The 19,453-nt window shown below is 38.0% G+C and overlaps 3 protein-coding genes and 1 pseudogene across 3 annotated transcripts; all 4 read right to left on the bottom strand.

Annotated features, from left to right (window-relative positions):
• Positions 1 to 419: 419 nt before the first annotated feature.
• Positions 420 to 761, bottom strand: LOC122229214 (keratin-associated protein 21-1-like). Its single transcript, XM_042954323.1, has one exon. It carries the CDS (start codon positions 759 to 761, stop codon positions 420 to 422), a length of 342 nt encoding a protein of 113 aa, XP_042810257.1.
• A 4,189-nt stretch (positions 762 to 4,950) lies between these two features.
• LOC122229213 (keratin-associated protein 21-2-like) lies at positions 4,951 to 5,166 on the bottom strand. Its single transcript, XM_042954322.1, has one exon. It carries the CDS (start codon positions 5,164 to 5,166, stop codon positions 4,951 to 4,953), a length of 216 nt encoding a protein of 71 aa, XP_042810256.1.
• A 7,577-nt stretch (positions 5,167 to 12,743) lies between these two features.
• LOC122229212 (keratin-associated protein 21-1-like) lies at positions 12,744 to 12,947 on the bottom strand. Its single transcript, XM_042954321.1, has one exon. The coding sequence runs from the start codon at positions 12,945 to 12,947 to the stop codon at positions 12,744 to 12,746; it is 204 nt and encodes a 67-aa protein (XP_042810255.1).
• Positions 12,948 to 16,890: 3,943 nt separating this feature from the next.
• Positions 16,891 to 17,121, bottom strand: LOC122229924 (annotated as a pseudogene).
• Positions 17,122 to 19,453: the final 2,332 nt, after the last annotated feature.

Below are 19,453 nucleotides of genomic sequence, written 5' to 3'. Positions count from 1 at the left end.
GGTTCAGCTCACACAGTGGTTGCCCAACCTTCCAGGGAAGCCACAAATACTAACGTCGGTGATGAATCTGGCCCAAAGTATTCAATAACTTTCAGGAACAAGTGAAATTTCTGTATTGAAAAAATATACTTTTATCCCACATATGGAGTTTTTATGCTCATGGACAATACAAAACCATAGAATAGGATAACCAAGAATTTACATTTTGAACATAACCAGAATCAAATCTTCTGTCTTCATGTAACATAATGGCAACATTCATAATTCCTCAATAACAGGTTCTCTGAAGTAAACACAGGTGGTATCCAATTCTTACTTGCATGTAGAGATAATAAAATGAAGCACCTTTTAGGGAAAAATGTTAATCTTGAAATATTCTTCAGAGGCATACAATATTCTAGATATTCTAGGACGATGTTCTAGCAGCAAGAAGAACAGCATTTTCTGTAGCAAAATGGTCGGCAGGTACAGCAGCCACTTCCATAGCCACAGCCATATCTGGAACCATGGCCACAGCCACAGCCAGAGCCATATCCACAACCATATCCACAGCCATAGCCACAGCCACAGCCAGAGCCATATCCACAACCATATCCACAGCCATAGCCACAGCCATATCTGGAACCATATCCACAGCCAGAGCCATATCCATAGCCACAACCAGAGACATATCCACAGCCATAGCCAGAGCCATATCCACAGCCACAGCCAGAGCCATATCCACAGCCCCTGTAAGAGTTTCCATAATAGTTGTAACACATGGTGGCAGAGGGTGAGGTTTCTGTTGAGGAAAAGAGTGCTTCCAAAGTTTGAATGTCACCTACTACCCTGGAACCTTTATATACTGACAAGGAAGGGCCAGGGCATGTAATGAATTTTGTGATTCATGCAATAAATATTTATTTAATATCTAGCATGTATAAGTCACTCCTGTCAGTTGATAATGAGAGGACTTGATCTTTTCACAGCTATAGCATCTATCTTAAATGAAACAATTATTATAGACTCCAGTTTTATTGGGAAACCATGTTTGTTTTTTGTCACCCAGGAATTGTCTTGAGCCAATTACAAATCTGTCGAGAAAGTTTCCATCAATTATCCAATCATCTGAGCACATGATTCCAACGATATATGTAACAAGGCTCTGTGGAGGGTAGCAAAGTTTAGGTTTGGAAATATGACTATTAAAATAAGCTTGACTAATTACATTGACTAGCTTACTAAATACTACATAGGGGATTTCATTGGAACTTAATGCTGCCCAATTCAGAACCTCAACATTCTATGTTGTAGAGTTCCTATGAATCCAAATACCCATGCATATGATATTCTGATAATTTTACCCCAAGAGCCATTCCTCAATAAATTTTTATCAACTCCAGGTATTCATTTAGTTCAAACAGAACAACACACACACATACAAATACCCTTTAAAGACTGTTGAGGCTCACCTGGGTAGCTCAGTTGGTTAAGCATCCAATTTCAGCAACTTCAGCTCAGGTCATGATCTCATGGCTCGTGAGCTCATGCCCCATGTCAGGCTCTGTGCTAACAGCTCAGAGCCTGCAACCTGCTTCAGATTCTGTGTCTCCTCTCTCTGTCCCTCCCCCACTCATGTTCTGTCTCTCTCTCTCTCTCTCCCTCTCAAAAATAAGTAAACTTTAAAAAAATGTTAAAAAAGACTTGAAATTTTTGCAAATCACGAAATTTCCTTCAGACATTTTAATCTATGTGACCCCAATAAAATTGTGAAAGAGGTAGATAACTTGTAATATGGAAATTGGAGTACAAAGAGGTTTAGGAACCTTACCGAAAGCTCCACAGTTAATACATTACAAAGATCAAGTGTCTGTTCTTCGTTTCATTACATCAAGTGTCCCTTTCTACTCATTAGAGGCTTAAACACTTATTGTTTCTTATGGTGACCCATTTCGCTGTGAAATTACTCTGTTATAAAATCGCCACACACTTTCAAGTCTCATTATTCCCAGTGTCACTTTGGGTCCTAGGTAAAATTTATTTCAGTGTTGTGTTCACAAGCCAGTCTCCTCAAGTATGTCTGAGAGCGCCTCTCGACCTTTCTTTCACTTTCTCTCTATAGCGGTCTACTCTTAATACCTACTGGTATGACTGTCTCCTAATCTCTGTTGATATACAGAAATGCTATAGAGGTCACCCAAGTCAACCACACCTCTTACCAGATAATTTAGAGAACAGTAGAGAAAGCCTGTTGTAAGTTATCACACACACACATACATGTGAGCGCCCACGCAAATAGCACCTCAGGACAATATACACTTATTCTTACCAGTCTAAGTGGATCAGAAGTCTAAGCACAGCCTACCTAGGATCTCTGTTCGGGTTTCATGATATTACACTCAAAGTATCAGCCAGGACATCTGAAAAATCTCTTTCTGTGAAACTTGAGTTTCCAGATTTAGCCAGTACGCCCCAAATATTGCATGAAACATACTAAAGAGTTATCTGGTTTTCATCTAAAATTCAGATTTATTCATCTTGAGTTTTATCTTCTAACCCCAAACATAACATAATCACAGGAATGCTATCCCATCATCTTTGCAAAGGTAAAAGGCAAGTTACAAGACCTGCTCACACTGAAGAGGAGGGAAGCATACAAGGATGCATGTCATTAGAGGTCACCTTTGAATTCAGCCTACTGACACCTGTGAATTTATTCCTTAAGTCCAACTAGTGATTACATTTCCTCCAGCTTTGATGATATCTATTGAATTAAGGCTCTAGGCTATAGACCTTTCCTGAAATGTATTACATCTTTTTTCCCCTGTTCAGAGGCTATTTCCCTTTATGATGGACCAACTTCTATTCATCTTTCATATTTCAGCTAGAAGTTTCTCTCTCTTTCAGAAATATGCCTGACTCTTCTTTGTTTATTCTTTGTCTTGGCCTCTCTTCTGTTTTATCCTTCTGTATTTTTCAAACACCTTTGTTATAATTATATTATAGCAATATTCTGATCTTTGTAGCTTGTAGGGTTTTGTGTATGTGTCTTTTCCACACTTTTAGAAAGTGGGACTAAAATATTTTAATTCTCTGTCCATAGAACATAATGAAATGTCCCTTATTAGGTACTCAACAAATGTGTGATGATTAAGACTACTCATTCCTCTAATTTATAAGAAGTGATTCTATTTCTTCCAAGGAGAATAATCTATCATCATCCTCTTGTGTCCTTCTTTTTCCCAAGCCTGCAATTTCGTTCAAGATTCAAGGAATACTGGGATGCCTGGGTGGCTCAGTCAGTTGAGCATCTGACTCTTGGATTTGGCTCAAGTCATGATCTCATGGTTCAGTGAGTTCAAGCTCTGCATTAGGCTCTGCATGGACAGCGTGGAGCCTACCGGGGATCCTCTCTCTCTCTCCCTGTCTCTCTTACCTTCCCCACTCCCACTGTCTCTGTCTCTCTCAAAATAAATAAATAAACTTTTAAAAAAAAGATTCAAGGAATATTAAGAACACTGAATTTATTTAACCATGGGTGAATTTTGACTCCAGTTCTAACAGTCTTTCTGCCTCCCAAATGAAAATAGGATCTCTCAATCCAAAACATATTACATCTGGCTTCTCCCCCTAGATTTGGCAACATAAAAGTTTGTGGTCCTGTATTTTCCTGGTATTAGTGTCACCATTATCACAATCAGGTCTCAAAGCTCAAATCCATTTCTAACCTATAGCATCCTACAATAGAACAGGAAATGGATATGTAACACTGGTTAATTCTACCTCTCCCCCAAAATAACCCTAGTAATAGGGTTTTAGATCTATCCCGTGATAGAGCACCTAATGAGGGAATCACTCTTGTTTCAGATGGTGTCACATTGAAAGATCTCTTGTGTTGAGAAATTTGTATGTTATGATCACCCATTCACCCCACCCTGATTAGTGTCTCTGGAAAGACACGGAACACATCTGTAACGTTAGTCTTATTGATTTTGCTATACCAGTCTTTCAGATATATAACTGCATATACTACCCTGAATTCCGTACCATTCTATGTGCAAAGAAAAAATACGTACTTTTTAGATATTACCTTCTCTAGGATTTTCTCCCATCTTCTTCACTGATGATGTTTAAGATCTTATAGGTTCTACCTTCACAAAATCCCTGATGCTCATCTGTTCCCTTTCATTACCTATACTACCATCTAAACTCAGGTTCATTTAACCAGTCCCCAGGTCATTTCTGTACCTAATTATTGAGCCTTCTTTCCCTCCCCTTACAGCCCATTTTTTTCACCAGCATCATTTTCCCAAAGCAGATTTTCGAGGCGTGTGTGTGTGTGTGTGTGTGTGTGTGTGTGTGTTGAATACATGAGTGTGGTTAACACGGAAAGAGTGAAATGGATAGCTCCAGGATCATGAAATACAAATGCTTAAAAACAAACCTTTGAGTAAAATGAAGTAAGAACACATGACTCAGCCAAGAAGGTTCAATATTTTAGGGATGAAATACAAGATATGTAATATTCAGCATGTCATGGATACTGACCAGTCATAACGGAAGCCAGACATACATAACCGGAACAAAGAGTTTAGCATGAGCCCTATCAATCTCTGAGGAGGTCACAGAAATAATACACAAAAATATGTCAATGACATGTATGACAGAAAAGATACACAAACTTGGGAGGAGCAGTAAAACGTGTTTTATTTGGAAATCATCACAATAGAGAAACATAGAATAAGAAGATAACAAGTTTAACCTTGGACAATGGCAAAAATGAGGTCTTCCTTCCAAAAACATAGAATAACTCAGACCCCCTCAATTACAATGAAGACTTTCAAGAAGACAGTCAATTTACTGCAGACTCTGACTACTCTCTTCATTCAGATCTGGTGTGACTATGGGACACTGAAACAAAAATGGCTTGGAATAATCGTCTTAGAGAAAAAGATGTATTTCAGTTATGTTCTAGCAGCAAGATGAATAACATCTTCTGTAGGAAAATGGTCTGCATCCACAGCAGGCAGAGCCATAGCCAGACTTGTATCCACAGCCATATCCACAGCCACTGCCAGAGCCGTATCCACAGCCATAGCCACAGCCATATCCAGAACCACAGCCACAGCCATAGCCACAGCCATGGCCACAGCTACCACATGAGTTTCTATAGTAGTTGCAACACATGGTGGCAAGAAATGGAGCTTCAGTCGTTCTTTAGAAGAGCAGATGGAGGTTTCTGGAGTCTGAATGTCATGTCTTGCCCTGAGACCTTTATATACTACCAGAAAAGGGCAGAGCACACAACACAGACTTTGTAGCCGCATTACCACAGCAATTTCATTTTTAAAAAGCTCATCATTTTAAGGACAACAACTCTTTTCAGGTAGTTATGGCCAGGATTTGGCCCTAACTAGTCACGAGAATTACAGGAAAACAGACGTAACCCTCGTATTATAGGTCTGTGGAATGTTAACAAACCTAATTTAGATTTTCACTCCAGGGGGCACTAGCCCCCCTGCAATTCCAGATACACATACATGGGCACTGAGAGACGCTCCAGCATCTCCTCTCAGGTTCAACAGGAAAGCATCGTGGCTGGAAGTGAGAGGCAAACAGCAGGTGTATTAGGTGACACATTCTCCGGTTATATCTACAAGAAAGTGGAGGGAACCCAGGTAGAATGGCTACTGCAGTGTGGCTGGAGCAAGAGACAGGTGAGGAGAAGATCTAAGTTAGTATAAATCAGGGATCTGATGCAAAATATCAAAATAAAAACCACCATTATTTTATCCAATATAATATAATCACTCTATTTAAGACATTTTTCAGTATGACATATATTTTTAAATGTTTATTACTTATTTTTGAGAGAGAGAGAGACAGAGTGTGAGCAAGGGAGGGGCAAAGAGAGAGGGAGACACAGAATCCGAAGCAGGCTCCAGGCTCCAAGCTATCAGCACAGAGGCCGATATGGGGCTTAAACTCACGGACCACTAGATCGTGACCTGAGCCGAAGTCAGGCATTTAACCAACTGAGCCACCCAGGTGCCCCAGTATGACATATTGTTTTGAAATATCTGCCACTTGCATTGCCAAAATTTTATCTTCCCCACATTCTACTGATTCATTAAAACACAGCTGAGACTATACCCTGTAGAGGAAGCATTCCTGGAGTACATGTATTAAGCATAATTCCTCTGTTCTTCCATAGTTTACCTTTATTGTGGTACTGAATATGTTGTATTAGCATGCTGTGTTTTAATTATCTGATTCCCTTCATCGATTGTGTGTTATTTAAGGCCAATAACTGTCTTTCTTTTCTGTGAATCTAAAGAACTAGGTAACTCACTAACTGTTGAACGAGAGTCTATGAGATTTCTTCTGCCTGTAAAATTATTGTTATTTTAATGGATAGGATGTTATATAAGAAAAATAATTATTAGAAGAACAACAATAATTATCATTAACATTTGTATTTCTTTCTATAGCTTTTGAGTTACACTCAGATTTATCACTTCATCTGAATCTGACAAAAACAACATAAAGTAGGAAATTGTGGTGTGCATTTTTACACATGTTCCAGATGAGAAAAAGGAGGCTGAGGATACTTAAGTCTTGCCCAAGGATGATAAGTGATTTAGGGGTAGAGTTGAATTCTCTCAATCCTCCCTATAACATAAAAGCTAGGACAGGACCCATGAATTTTTTTTCATGAATTATTGTTTCCTTCAGTGTTTCAAAAGCAAAATATTCACTTTGTCTGACTGAGATTGCCAGTATTTTGCAACTTTTCTCTTACACTTCTGTCATCTGGACTTTCTTTCTTTACGATCTTCCCCTCACAGCCAAAGCAGACAACTCAGCCCCCTCTCAGACCTGCTCCAGGACTCCTCTTAAGTACCACATGGTGGTACTAGGACTGTCCCTCTGCATCTGCAATCTCTGTCCACTGAGAGTACGATCTTCATAACATTTTTTAAGTCAGCATTTAAGTAGAAATGACGGTAACTTTTCTAGACATCTCAAATTTTAGTCAATATAGATTAAAAGCATCTGGATCCACAAGTACGATGTCAAAATTAAAACCTGAAACATTCTAGATTGCCTTCTAATTATGACTGTCCCAATTTTCATAATTCTTTCCACTAAAACATATTCAACATTGGCTCCATTCCTGAAAACTCCATGACCCCTTGACATTTCACATCACCTGCTTTCTAAACCATCTTTGGTATGATAGTATTTACCCTCATCATTCCATTGATTCTTTTTCCAGACAGTGACTAAGCAATTAATTTTACAAGAATTTTTGAAGACCTACATCACGCAAGTGCTATTCTAGGGCATAGGGTATTGAATAAAAAGTATGTATCTAGAGCTCAAGGATGAGTTCTGTGATTTATAAACTCTAGGGAGAGTGAATCATCATTTCCATTAGACCATTCTTTATGTTTCCACCTCATGCTACATGAAATATTAGATTGTATTCAATGTTTGCTCTTCCTTCCCCGTTAGCTCTTCAATATGCTGCAACCAATACCTATGGTTATCACCTCCCCCTTAATAAAATCTTTTTTTATTATAGATCTCACCTCTTCTGCCAAATCAAATGGAAACTTCTCTACTAACTAATAGAACTTGATACAAAAAAAAAAACAGGACCCAATCATCAGAAAATAAACTACTTTACTAATACCCATTAATTTGTTATGAAAAGTACATTGACAAACACAATGTCAATTTACTTGGCATCAAAACATATGTCAGAGTTCATAACTATGGAATACATGTATGATAGATGTACAGAACATCTACCTTGGGAGTCTAACCTATGTATCTGACATGAGAATATTGGGATTATGGATTAAAATTCTGGAATTATCAAAATACTGCCAATATTAATAGATATAATATATAAGGTTGAGCCATATACAAAGTTTTAGGTTAAAATGGTTAAATGTCAGCCACTTCACTATGAGCAACCTAATAATAAATATAATAACAAAAATGTACTGCATTCTCACAGTGGTAGAGTTTTGCATATTTTATTCATTTTGTACTTTCAACAATCCTGACTTAGCACTCTTTTAGCATTTTACCTCTGAATATACTGAGGCTCAGAGGTGTTAAATAATATCAGCTAATAACTGATGGAGCTAAAGCACAAGTAGTGTGACTCTGGATCCTGGACCCTTAATCACTATCCACACAATTTTCTCCTTGGAAGTGTAATCATTGGGATGGCCTTGAGGAAATGATATTTTGCAGAAGGAGAATGTGGTTAAATCCAGCGTTTCATGCAAGGGGAACGTAGATACCAATTTAAGATAAGCTCTAAAGATTTCTGGACATAAAGAAATACTGTAACCCCTCTTACTGATTTCTGTGGAGTTTTATTTTTCTTTTTCAGGTTTATAAATAATACATCCACATTTTAAAACTTTCAAAAAAGTAAGTTTATTCTCAATAACAAGAGGCATGTGGGCAGTGGCCTGCCATTTAATTGTGTAATGACCTCTGCTGAAGGTAGGGGGTCTGATTTGCCAATTTCCGTGATGTAAATATTCTCAGCATGACTAGTTTCAGATTAAATAGCTTACAAAATTCCTGGAAGTCTATATCATCTCTTGATACTCTAATAAATTAACTTTCATGTTTACAACTTAAATCAATATGCCACTTCTTTTGTGTTTGGGGTAAGGCAGGTATCCATCTTTTCTTTATCTTAAACAGTAAATTGATTAATCCCATTTACTGAACAAACTATCTCAAATGAAAACCTTGTTACTAAGCACCCCTGAAGTCTTTAGCACTGGCTATTGTGGTCTTACTTCCCCAGAATGATCTACTCCCTATACCTTGATAACAGGTGGACAAACATGGCTTCCCTTCTAGGCCAAAGTCCTCACTGGCCAGCTTGTTGTGACTTTATAGAACCAAACTGTACAATAGGAATTATCATTAAACACATACATTTTAGAATTTTCCAGTAGCCACATTTTAAAAAAATAAAAAGAAACAGATGGATTGATTTTATAGCATATTTTACTTAACCTAATATATTCAAAATATTATAACAATATTGAACTAATATTTTTAAATTATTTGATATACAGTTTTAATTCTTTTTTATACCAAGTCTTTGAAATCTAGTGTGTACTTTATACTTCAATGCATTTCATTTTGGACCAGCCATATTTCAAGTGCTCAATGGTCATATCCCTCTAGTGGCTACCATCTTGGACAATGCAACTTAAGAGAATCTCAGAATTCCTATATGGGTGTAATACTGATTATAAGCTTTCCAACAGAGGTTACTACTTAAGCAGTAAGCTGTCAACTTATTCATTTCTTTTTAAAATTCCTCTTCCTTGAATTTTATTTTCCTTCACATGTAGCAGATCAATTTCAACTCATCCTTCATGGCTTTGCTCATATGTCATTCTCCTTTAGAAGCAATATCTTGTCTAGTACTCCTTTTCTACATTATGACTCATTTTGTCTTCTCCTTTGAATTCTTCCTCAGCATCCCTATAACACCTATAAACATGCATGCTATAATGTGAATGTATGATTTATTATTTTGTATCCAAATGAATATCTTTAATTATTGGAAGAAGGAACTGTGTGTTCTTTGTGCCTCTGTCCCCAACATCAATCATAACATGTAGCTGGATCATGGATGTTAAAATTTGTTAAATTACCAAAAGAAAAAAATGCCTGATTTTATAATTTAGTACATCAACAATATGCAATAGCTCATCAAAGAAAAAGATCTTGAGTTTCTTCATGAAGAACTTTTAATGCTTAAATCATTTCCTGATTATAAGAAGTAATCACTTTTATCAATGGTATCCATTTCCTCCATTATGTGAGCCAATGTCTGAAGCCATATCTTCATTTTTCCCAGCCTTCCCTGATGAATGGTACACACACACACACACACACACACACACACGAACTATCTCTGATTTTATCAACCCTATCTCTCTTTTACAATTTTAATTTCCTCATTTACTCAAGATGAGAGTCATAATTATTTTGGGTTTTTTTTTATTTTATATAAAAGAGTATTTTAATTCTTATCCTTAGGAACTATAAAGAATATACATGATTTGGAAATGAGACTGTACCAAACAATGGCCAAAGAAAAATCATCCACTCTATGCCTTTTCTTTGGTCTGGTCACTCAGAAATACGTTATCAGCTATGATTGCTGTTGCTTGTCACCTCACATTAATTTTATCCGTGTATTCGTCATAATCTACTGTCCCTTACATGTAAATTCCGGACCCCTTTTTCACATACTGGTATACCATATCTCTGAGGCCTGGTTGGAATACTGATATTCTGCACCATCTTGTCTTTTGACTGACATCACCCATTTGGTATATTCCAGTCTCCCCTGACCACCACATCTCATTCGTCGCTAGAGAAAATATTGTGACCGGGTTTTTCCCTTCCACCTGTCTCATGATGGGGTCCTGACCCACCCACCCACTTTTCCTACAATTTAGTCTTTGGTCTTCCCACCTAGCAAAGAACTTGTGGTTCCCTCCCTCTCTCACCAACTGTGACATTCTACACAATTGTTTGTTGACTAAGAGAGTCACAATATTTGTCATTTGAACATATATTTAATGTTATTTCGTGAAGACTGTTGTTTGGATATGTAAATGACCTTATAATACTTAAAAAAATCGTATCCCCACATTTTTAAAAATGTCTGTGATGACAAAGGCCATATGAAACAATGAGTAGATTTTCAACCACAAGCAATCATTAGAAGTAGCTTCTCTTCTTTGTAAGACTAAATGTATATTATGCAAAGCAGTCAGTCCTCAGCTCCGACTAACAAATGTTCCATCACTGAAAACTGTCCAACTCTTGAAAGCACCCCGGTTTCCTCATCAGTAAGACACATTATATGCTGGGTATAGCCTCACTCCAGGGCTGACCTTGATGGCAGAACCATCTTCCTTGGAATTGGCCATGTTGTGGAGTCTCCAAACTCCAGGGACCTCAGATTCACACTTTGTGAAGTGATCTTTGTCATGGGGATGAGTCAGTGAGTCATTTTTCACTGCTGGTTGAAATTGAGTCTGAAAAGACATTTTTTATTATAAGATCTACATGTTAGAGTTCTGGAAAGGCATATGAGGAAAAACCCTGAAGTCAGACCCCAACAAACTCGTAGACTCTCAAACTCAGAAAGGACTGGGCTTTTCATCCCATTCTTATCTGCTCAAAGACACTCAAAGACATCTGCACCGAGTAGGGCACTCAAAGACTAGACACTCAAAGCACTAGTCCTTGTACTTTCAAACTGGTAGTTATGGCACCACTGATCATACCCAAAACTTAATGAATTTCTCTTTCCTTTTACACTTCCTACTGTCCTTTCTAGACTTTCTTACAACGGCCAAAATCTCAGATGACACAAAACTTCAAAATACTGCCCAGAACTGTATCCAATACTTCAAACTGCACTCTCTTCCCCAGGAGGCTGTTTTATTTCCACCATAACAATCATCCATTTAAATTTATTTTAATTATGGGCACCTGGGTGGCTCAGTCGGTTGAACATCTGACTTCGGCTCAGGTCATGATCTCACGGTTCGTGAGTTCAAGCCCCGAGTCAGGCTGTGTGCGGACAGCTCAGAGCCTGGAGCCCACTTCAGATTCTGTGTCTCCCTCTCTCTCTGCTCCTCCCCCGCTCAGGCTCTGTCTCTCTCTCTCTCTCTCTCTCTCCATCAAAAATAAATTTTAAAAAAACATTAAATTTATTTTAATTCTTACTTTTCTTTTTATTATCACCTACTAGAATGTAAACACTCTGACAGCAGGAAACCCGTCTACAATGTTGGACCTGTATCTTCAGTGTGTAAGACAGTTCCCTTTCAAAAATATTCAAAACTATTTGCCAGTTAAGTGACTAATATCAATTTCACAAACTCAATATACGCAAACAAAAGTGTTTGCACTTGCATCAAAATGCAGATGACATGATACCACATTTTTATTCTACTTATCCTTTCCTTAGTTATTCATCCATCACCTGAGTCTACTTCCAATTTCTCATTAATCCTGGGAACTCTCTTCCATTCCATTTATCCTTTAAGTGCTCAAGCCACACCTCCGCTCCTTTGGGCTTCTGTCACAGCCTCCTGAAGAGGTGACATCCCACTTCATCTTTCCCCTTCACTTCCATTCTAGATACAGTGTGATTTTCAGGACTCAGTTCTGAAATACTGTGTGAGGGCTGAGTATGAAGGATGCAAGAAATAGGTGGAGAAGACATTATCTCTGATGTACATAAGAGAAGAAATGCTTGTATTGTACCAAGGAGAAAGAGTCGAGGGTTCATGAAATATATTGTCAGCTGGATGTTCAAGAGACACCATAACACCTCAAAAAAAGGAGTAATTCACAGGCAAGAACACAGAGATGTGTTAGAAGCAAAGAACCATTTTTATTGAGAATAAGGGATTTGCCCAGCTGTGGAATGTTAGGATCATTGCCACAGTCACAAAACAGAATCCAGATTAAGGGAGTAAAGCCCAACACTTTATGGAAAACAGTAAGATGATACTCCATAGCCTCAATTCGCAAGATGCCATCCTACAAATGTTAATGGTGGTCAAATCTTCTACAAAGGATGCAATTTCTTAGATATAGAAGTCTTGGGGTATGGATTCTTGAATCAGCCTTCCCTTAAGGCGTGTCATTTCAGAAGCAAGTGGGGTTTGAACAGTGATGTTCTAGCAGCAAGAAGAATAACATCTTCTATAGAAAAATGGCCGGTAGGCACAGCAGCTGGAGCCATAGCCATAGCCACAGCCATATCCAGTACCATAGCCACAGCCATAGCCTGTTCCATAACCACAGCCATAATAGGGGGCACATCCACAGCCATAGCCATATCCACAGCCATAGCCACAGGAGTTGCCATAGTTGCAACACATCTTGTCAAGAGAAGAGAATTCACGTTGGTTGCGAGAGGATGTGGTGAAGTGCATGTCTTCTACTAGCCTTGGACCTTTATATACTGCCAGTAATTGACAGAGCATGCCATTCATCCCCTGACTTACCCAACAAATATGTAAGCAACTATGCTGTGCCAGTAACTGTCAACAATCAGTAATGCCTTGGGTAAAATAAACTGTTTATTTGGGGGTGACTCTCATTTTATTTAAACAGCAACAATTTTTTTAACTTTATTTATTTTGAGAAATAGAGCATGAGCAGAAGAGAGGCAGAGACACAGAGGGAGAATCCCAAGCAGGCCCCGCTCTGTCAGCGCAGAGTCCAATCTCATCAACTCAAGAACCATGAGATTATGACTTGAGCTGAAATCAAGAGTCAGATGCTTACCAGACTGAGCCACCCAGGTGACCCTATGTAGAGGCAGCATTTTCATTTACTCTGCCAAAGAATTATCTCAGTAGCATCATGTAATCTACATAGAACAGATACCAAACTTCACAACCTCCTATCTTTTAATATATTTCATATAACAAGTTCAGGGGGAATTTAGGAAAATTTTGTCCCTCTTGATCTATCCTCCTTCTCAAAACATCTACCTCTGCCCTTGGGGAAGGAAATAACTCCCAACTCCTTTCTGGAATCATCACAACTTCTTGGCAGGCTTCTTGCATCCAGATACCTACTGTATAAGCCTACTGTCTCCTTGTGGGAGAAACCAGGGATGATGATAATATCAGGGCACAGAACAACCCCCAACAACATTGAAAGATCTAATGTCAGATGTCAATAGTGCTGAGATTCAGAAACCTTGGTTTATAACATCGCATCTATAAATTACGTTCTTTCTTTTTTTTTTTTTTTCATTTTTTAAATGTTTATTTATTTTTGAGAAAGAGACAGGGGAGCAGAGCAGGGGAGGAGCAGAGAGAGAGGGAGACACAAAATCTGAAGCAGGCTGCAGGCTGCGAGCTGTCATCACAGAGCCTGACGCGGGGTTCAAACTCACAAACCGCAAGATCATGACCTGAGCTAAAGTCGGAGGCCCAATGGACTGAGCCACCCAGGTGCCCTAGGTTCTTTCTTTATTGCTGTCTAAGTCCAAATATTCCTTTCTTCTCAACTAAACCAAGCAACTCCAACCTTTCCATCAGCATTCATGTGTAGTTAAAAAAAAAGTTGTTTACTTTTTGTTTGTGATGTTTTTGGTTATTTTTGTTGTCTAAGTCACTATTTTCAGATTCAGGCACAATCCAAAATTTAACTTTTTACTATAACAGCTATGAAATCCGTGTTGGAAGTACAAACTCAGGAAGATTATTCCTTCTACTCCACTTTCAAATTTCAACAACAAAGTAATGAGTGCCAACAAGTCCTTTATCAAGTGCTTTCAACAGAGATTTTTCATAAAGCTGCTGATTTTCTTTTCTGAGAACTTTAATTATTAGACATTTTTCCTTCAGTTAAGAATACTTCCAACTGATTTTTCTTATACTGGTCACTGGTCTGTTTGATTACTCTGCTATGTGTCATCACTAACAAGAAGCTTAAAGAAAACATATCCCATGCAATTGTTCTTTGCCTTTTATTTTCTCTCCTTTTCTGTCAGTCTTGAAATTCGAAATGACAAATTCTAATGCAAAGCTTCCCTAGAATAGACATGTTAATTTTCAAAAACCCACTTTCTGGTCACAATATGCCTGAGCTATTGAAAATCATTCCTATATTTATTGCATTATTTCTAGTACATTTCCATTCAGATCTCTGGATACTGATCCTAACAGCAGAAAAAAAATCTATATTTTGTACATCTCTGAGTCACAAGTTCTAAGTAGAGTGCCTGGCATGTAATTTGAAATCAATCAATATTTCCACCGATAAAAACAGATGCATTAAAACAAAATATGTTCTAACATTGGAGTGTTCCCATTTTACTCAAGCTGAAACTTTCCAATGTTCTGTGACTAAGAGAGTCACAAATTTCACATTTTGAAGATATGTGTTAGCTTACAAAGACATATTTCCAGAGGCATAAATTATCTTAAATGTTTCATAAATGATCGGCACTTCACTACACATGTAAATTTTGATATACATGCCTAATTAATGATATTCTGCCCTCCTCCAGAAAGTATTCAATGACAAGGAACATAAATGAAACCATAAGTTAGATGTTCAGTGAACTTCATTATTAGAATTCTCTACCCATCTTTGTAGGGTTTCCCCACTCATATTGGCCCAAAGGACAGTCAGTCCCCAGATCTGATTTAAAGATGTTCCATCTGTGAAAAATGCCCAACTCTTGAAAGAAACCATGTCTCTTCATCAGCAGAACACGTTATATCCTGGGCATAGCCTCACTCCAGGGCTGACCTTGATGGCAGCACTATCTTCCTTGGAATTGGCCATGTTGTGGAGTCTCCAAGCTCCAGGTACCTCAGACTCAGACTTTATAATGACCCTTGTCATGGAAATGAGTTAGTGAGTCGCTTTTCACTGCTGGCTGAATTTGACCCTGAAAAATATTTTCTACTGTAGGATCTAAAGGTTAGAGTTCTGGAATGGCACAAGTGAGGAAAGGACATTGAAAACAGACCCCAACAAACTAGTAGGTTCTCAAACTCAGAAAGAACTGGGCTTTACATCCCATTCTTATATCTGTACCAAGTAATGCCGTAAATGCTACCATTAAAGCACAGGTCCTTGCTTTTTTCAACTGAAAATTGTGGCAGCACTGATCATACCCAAAACTTAATGAATTTCTTTTCCACCCTTTTTATTTAGTGCTGTCCTTTCTAGTCATTCTGTCAACTTGGATCAGTTCATTTGACACAAAACATCAAAATACCTCCCTGAACTATCTCTCCAATATTTCAATCTTCATTGTCTTCCCCAAGAACCTGTTTTATTCCCTCCAAGCAAATTATGTGTCTAAATTTGTCATAATTAATTTGTAACATATTTATTAACACCAACAAAATGTATACACTCTGAGGGTAGGAAATTCATCTACAATTTTTCTACTGTGTATTCAGTGTGTTGGATGGTTCTCTTTCAAACACATTCAAAAGTATTTGTCAATTAACTAACTTAAATCAATTTCCTCAAACTCAATTTATGCTAACAAATATATTAGCAAATCCATAAAAATTCAGATGATATGATATCATGCATTTTCTTCTAACTTACCCTTTCCTTGGTTCTTTACACTTCAGCTGAGGCAGCTTCCAATTTCACAGAAATACCAGAAACTCTTCCATCACATTCATCCTTTAAGTGATCATGCCACACCTCCTTTCCCTTGGGCTTCTGTCACAACCTCCCAAGAGGTGCCATCCCTCCTCATCCTCGTCTTTTCCCTCCACATCCATTCTACCTACAGTGTGATTTCCAGGACACAGTTCTGCAATACTGTCTGATTTGTGTTGGAGTGTTAAGGATATGAGACTTAGGTGGAGAAGACATTATATCGGTGTATGTAAGAGAAGAAATGCTTGTATGATATCCAGAAAGAGACCCAGGTACATGAAATACATTGTCACCCAATTTTCAAGACAGGCCATAACACCTCAAGATATGAGGCTTTCTCAAAAGAGACTAGAGACATTTGATAGAAGGAATGAAACATTTTTATTGAGAATAAGGGGATTGCCCAAATGTGGAACGTATGGATCCACGCCACAGTCACAACACAGAATGCATACTAAGGGAGTAAGAACAACACTTTGTGGAAAACTGTTAGATGATACTCCATAGCCTCAAGCCACAAGATGCCATGCTACAAATGTTACTGGAGGTCACATCATCTATGACACATGCAATGCTCTCGATATATAAATCTCGATATATAAATATATATCCGTGAATGAGCCTTCTCTTAAGGCATGTCATTTCAGAAGCAAGTGGGGCTTGGACAGTGATGTTCTACCAGCAAGAGGAATAACATCTTCTATAGCAAAATGGCTGGTAGCCACAGCAGCTGGAGCCATAGCCATAGCCGCAGCCATATCTGGTGCCATTAACAGCAGCCATACCCTGAGCCATAACCACAGCCATAGCCAGGATGCCATAACTACAGCCATAATAGGGACCACATCCACAGCCATAGCCATATCCGTAGCCATAGCCACAAGAGTTGCCATAGTTGCAACACATCTTGTCAAGAGAAGAGATTTCACGTGGGTTGTGAGAGGATGTGGTGAACTGTGTGTCTTCTACTAGCCTTGGACCTTTATATACTGTCAGTAATTGGCAGAACATACCATTCATCCCCTGACATACCCAACAAATATGTAAGCACTTCTGGTATGCCACTCACTGTCAACAATCAATAAATGTCTTGGGAAATGTGACTTCATTCTGTTGGAGTCTCCAGTTCCATTTGAAGAACAGTATTTTAATTTGCTCTGCCAAAGAATTCTCTCACTAGAATCATGTGCCATATGTAAAACTGGTACCCACCTTCACAACTTAGTGTCATTTAATTTACCTTATGTATCATCATTGAGGGAGATTTAGGAAAATTGTGTCTGCTTGATCTCTCCTCTTTCCTAGGCTATCTACGCGTCCCCATAGAGAAGTAAATAACTCCCATCTCACTTCTGGAATCATTGCAAATTTTTGCCTGCCTGCTCACACCCAGATACCTACTGCAGATACCTACTAGTTCCATGTGTGATCAACGAGGGAAGATGCTAATTCCAGCCAACAGAACAAAGCCCAACAACACTGGAACTTCTGCTGTACAATACAAATAGTGTTGAGATCTAGAAACCTTGGTTTGTAACCTCACATCTCTATATTCTCTCTTTACTGGCATCTAATTCCAAATACTTACTTTTTTCTTAACTAAACCCTTTATCCAATCATTCCATTACCAGACATGAAGTCAAGAAAGAAATGAAGAAAGGAAGAAAGGAAGAAAGAATTAAAGGAAGGAAGGAAGGAAGGAATTAGAAAGAAAGAAATAATAAGAAAGAAAGAAAAAAAGAAAGAAAGGAAGGAAGGAAGGAAGGAAGGAAGGAAGGAAGGAAGGAAAGAAGGAAGGGAGAAATGGAGGTGTCTCTGCTTTTTGTTTGCATGGTTGTTTCTTGGGATGTTTCTGCTCTTCTTGGGTGTCTATGCTTTACATAATTCACCTTTCCATGAATCTGGCAGAATCCAAATTTGAATTACTTTTTACTGTGACAACTATAAAATCCAAGCTGGAAGGGTGTATAAACTCAGGAAAATCATTCCTTCTACTCCTCGCTAAAATTTCCCATCAAAGAAATGTGGGATATCCAGTCTTTTCCTGAATGCTTTCAACTGGGAATTTCATAAAACTGCTGATTTCCTTTCCTGTGATCTTTCCTTAGTAGACATTTTTCCTTCAGTTGACAGTATTTCCTACTACTTTTGGACTGGGGTATGTGATCACTCTGCTGTGATTCATCCCTTACAAGAAATTTAAGGAAAATTAAAAGAAATTAAGGAAAATACCCACTACAATTGTTCTGTAGCTTAATTTTCGCTACTTGTCTACCATTCTTGAAATTCACAACTATAAGCTCTAATGCACAAAATCCCTAGAATACACATTTTGCTTTTCTAGCACCCTCTTTCTTGTCACAATACTCCTGACCTATTGGAAAAGTTTTCTAGCTCTATTGCATTATTTCTAGTACCTTTCCATTCAGGTTTCTGAATACAAATGCATAATGGCAGAAAAAAAAAAGTCTCTTATTCTGTGCACCCTTCGTTCCAGATGAAGTACAGCCTGGCACATAATTTGAATTCCGTCAGTATTTGTCCAATTAAAAAATGCATTAGAACAAAGCCGTGTTCAAATGTTGGTGTGCCATTTAGAAGTTATAAAATAATTCAATATATTATCGCAATATTCTCATTCCAATCTACTCTTTCCATCTGGAAAGTCTCAAAAGCTTTTAACTAGTGAGACTCAAATTTCACACTTTAAAGATAGTTGTGTAGGGGTTGCTGGATGGCTAGTTGATTAAGATGTCCAACCTCAGCTCAGGTGATGATCTTACAGTTTGTGAGTTCGAGCCCTTTATGTATATGCTAAATTGTGATATGACAGCCTGGAGACTGAAGCCTGATTCAGATTCTGTGTCTCTTCTCACTCTGCCCCTCCCACGCTGACAGTGTGTCTCTCAAAAAAATAAATAAATAAATGAAAAAAATTGAAATATATGAATAAATATAAATAAAGTTGTCTGTTTGTGAACACATTGTTCCAGATCTACAAGTTATCTTATATACCTGATAAATTATCGACCCTTTATGGACATGTAGAGGGTATAAATAACCAGAACGTCACTAGATATGTAAATTATAATATAATGCCTAATTGATGATATTCTTCCCTCCTTCAGAAAGCCTTCAAAGACAAGGAACATAATGGAACAATGAATAGATTTTCAACAAACTGTAATTATTAGAATTCTTTTCCCTTGTTTGTACGATGTACCCATCCTAGACTAAC

Source organism: Panthera leo, chromosome C2 (assembly GCF_018350215.1).
Source record: "Panthera leo isolate Ple1 chromosome C2, P.leo_Ple1_pat1.1, whole genome shotgun sequence".
Classification (NCBI taxonomy): Eukaryota; Metazoa; Chordata; class Mammalia; order Carnivora; family Felidae; genus Panthera; species Panthera leo.
This window is presented reverse-complemented; position numbering and strand designations above follow the sequence as displayed.

Coding starts and splice junctions, on each gene's coding strand:
- LOC122229214 (XM_042954323.1), bottom strand. CDS start 761: ATGTGTTACAACTATTATGGAAACTCTTACAGGGGCTGTGGATATGGC.
- LOC122229213 (XM_042954322.1), bottom strand. CDS start 5,166: ATGTGTTGCAACTACTATAGAAACTCATGTGGTAGCTGTGGCCATGGC.
- LOC122229212 (XM_042954321.1), bottom strand. CDS start 12,947: ATGTGTTGCAACTATGGCAACTCCTGTGGCTATGGCTGTGGATATGGC.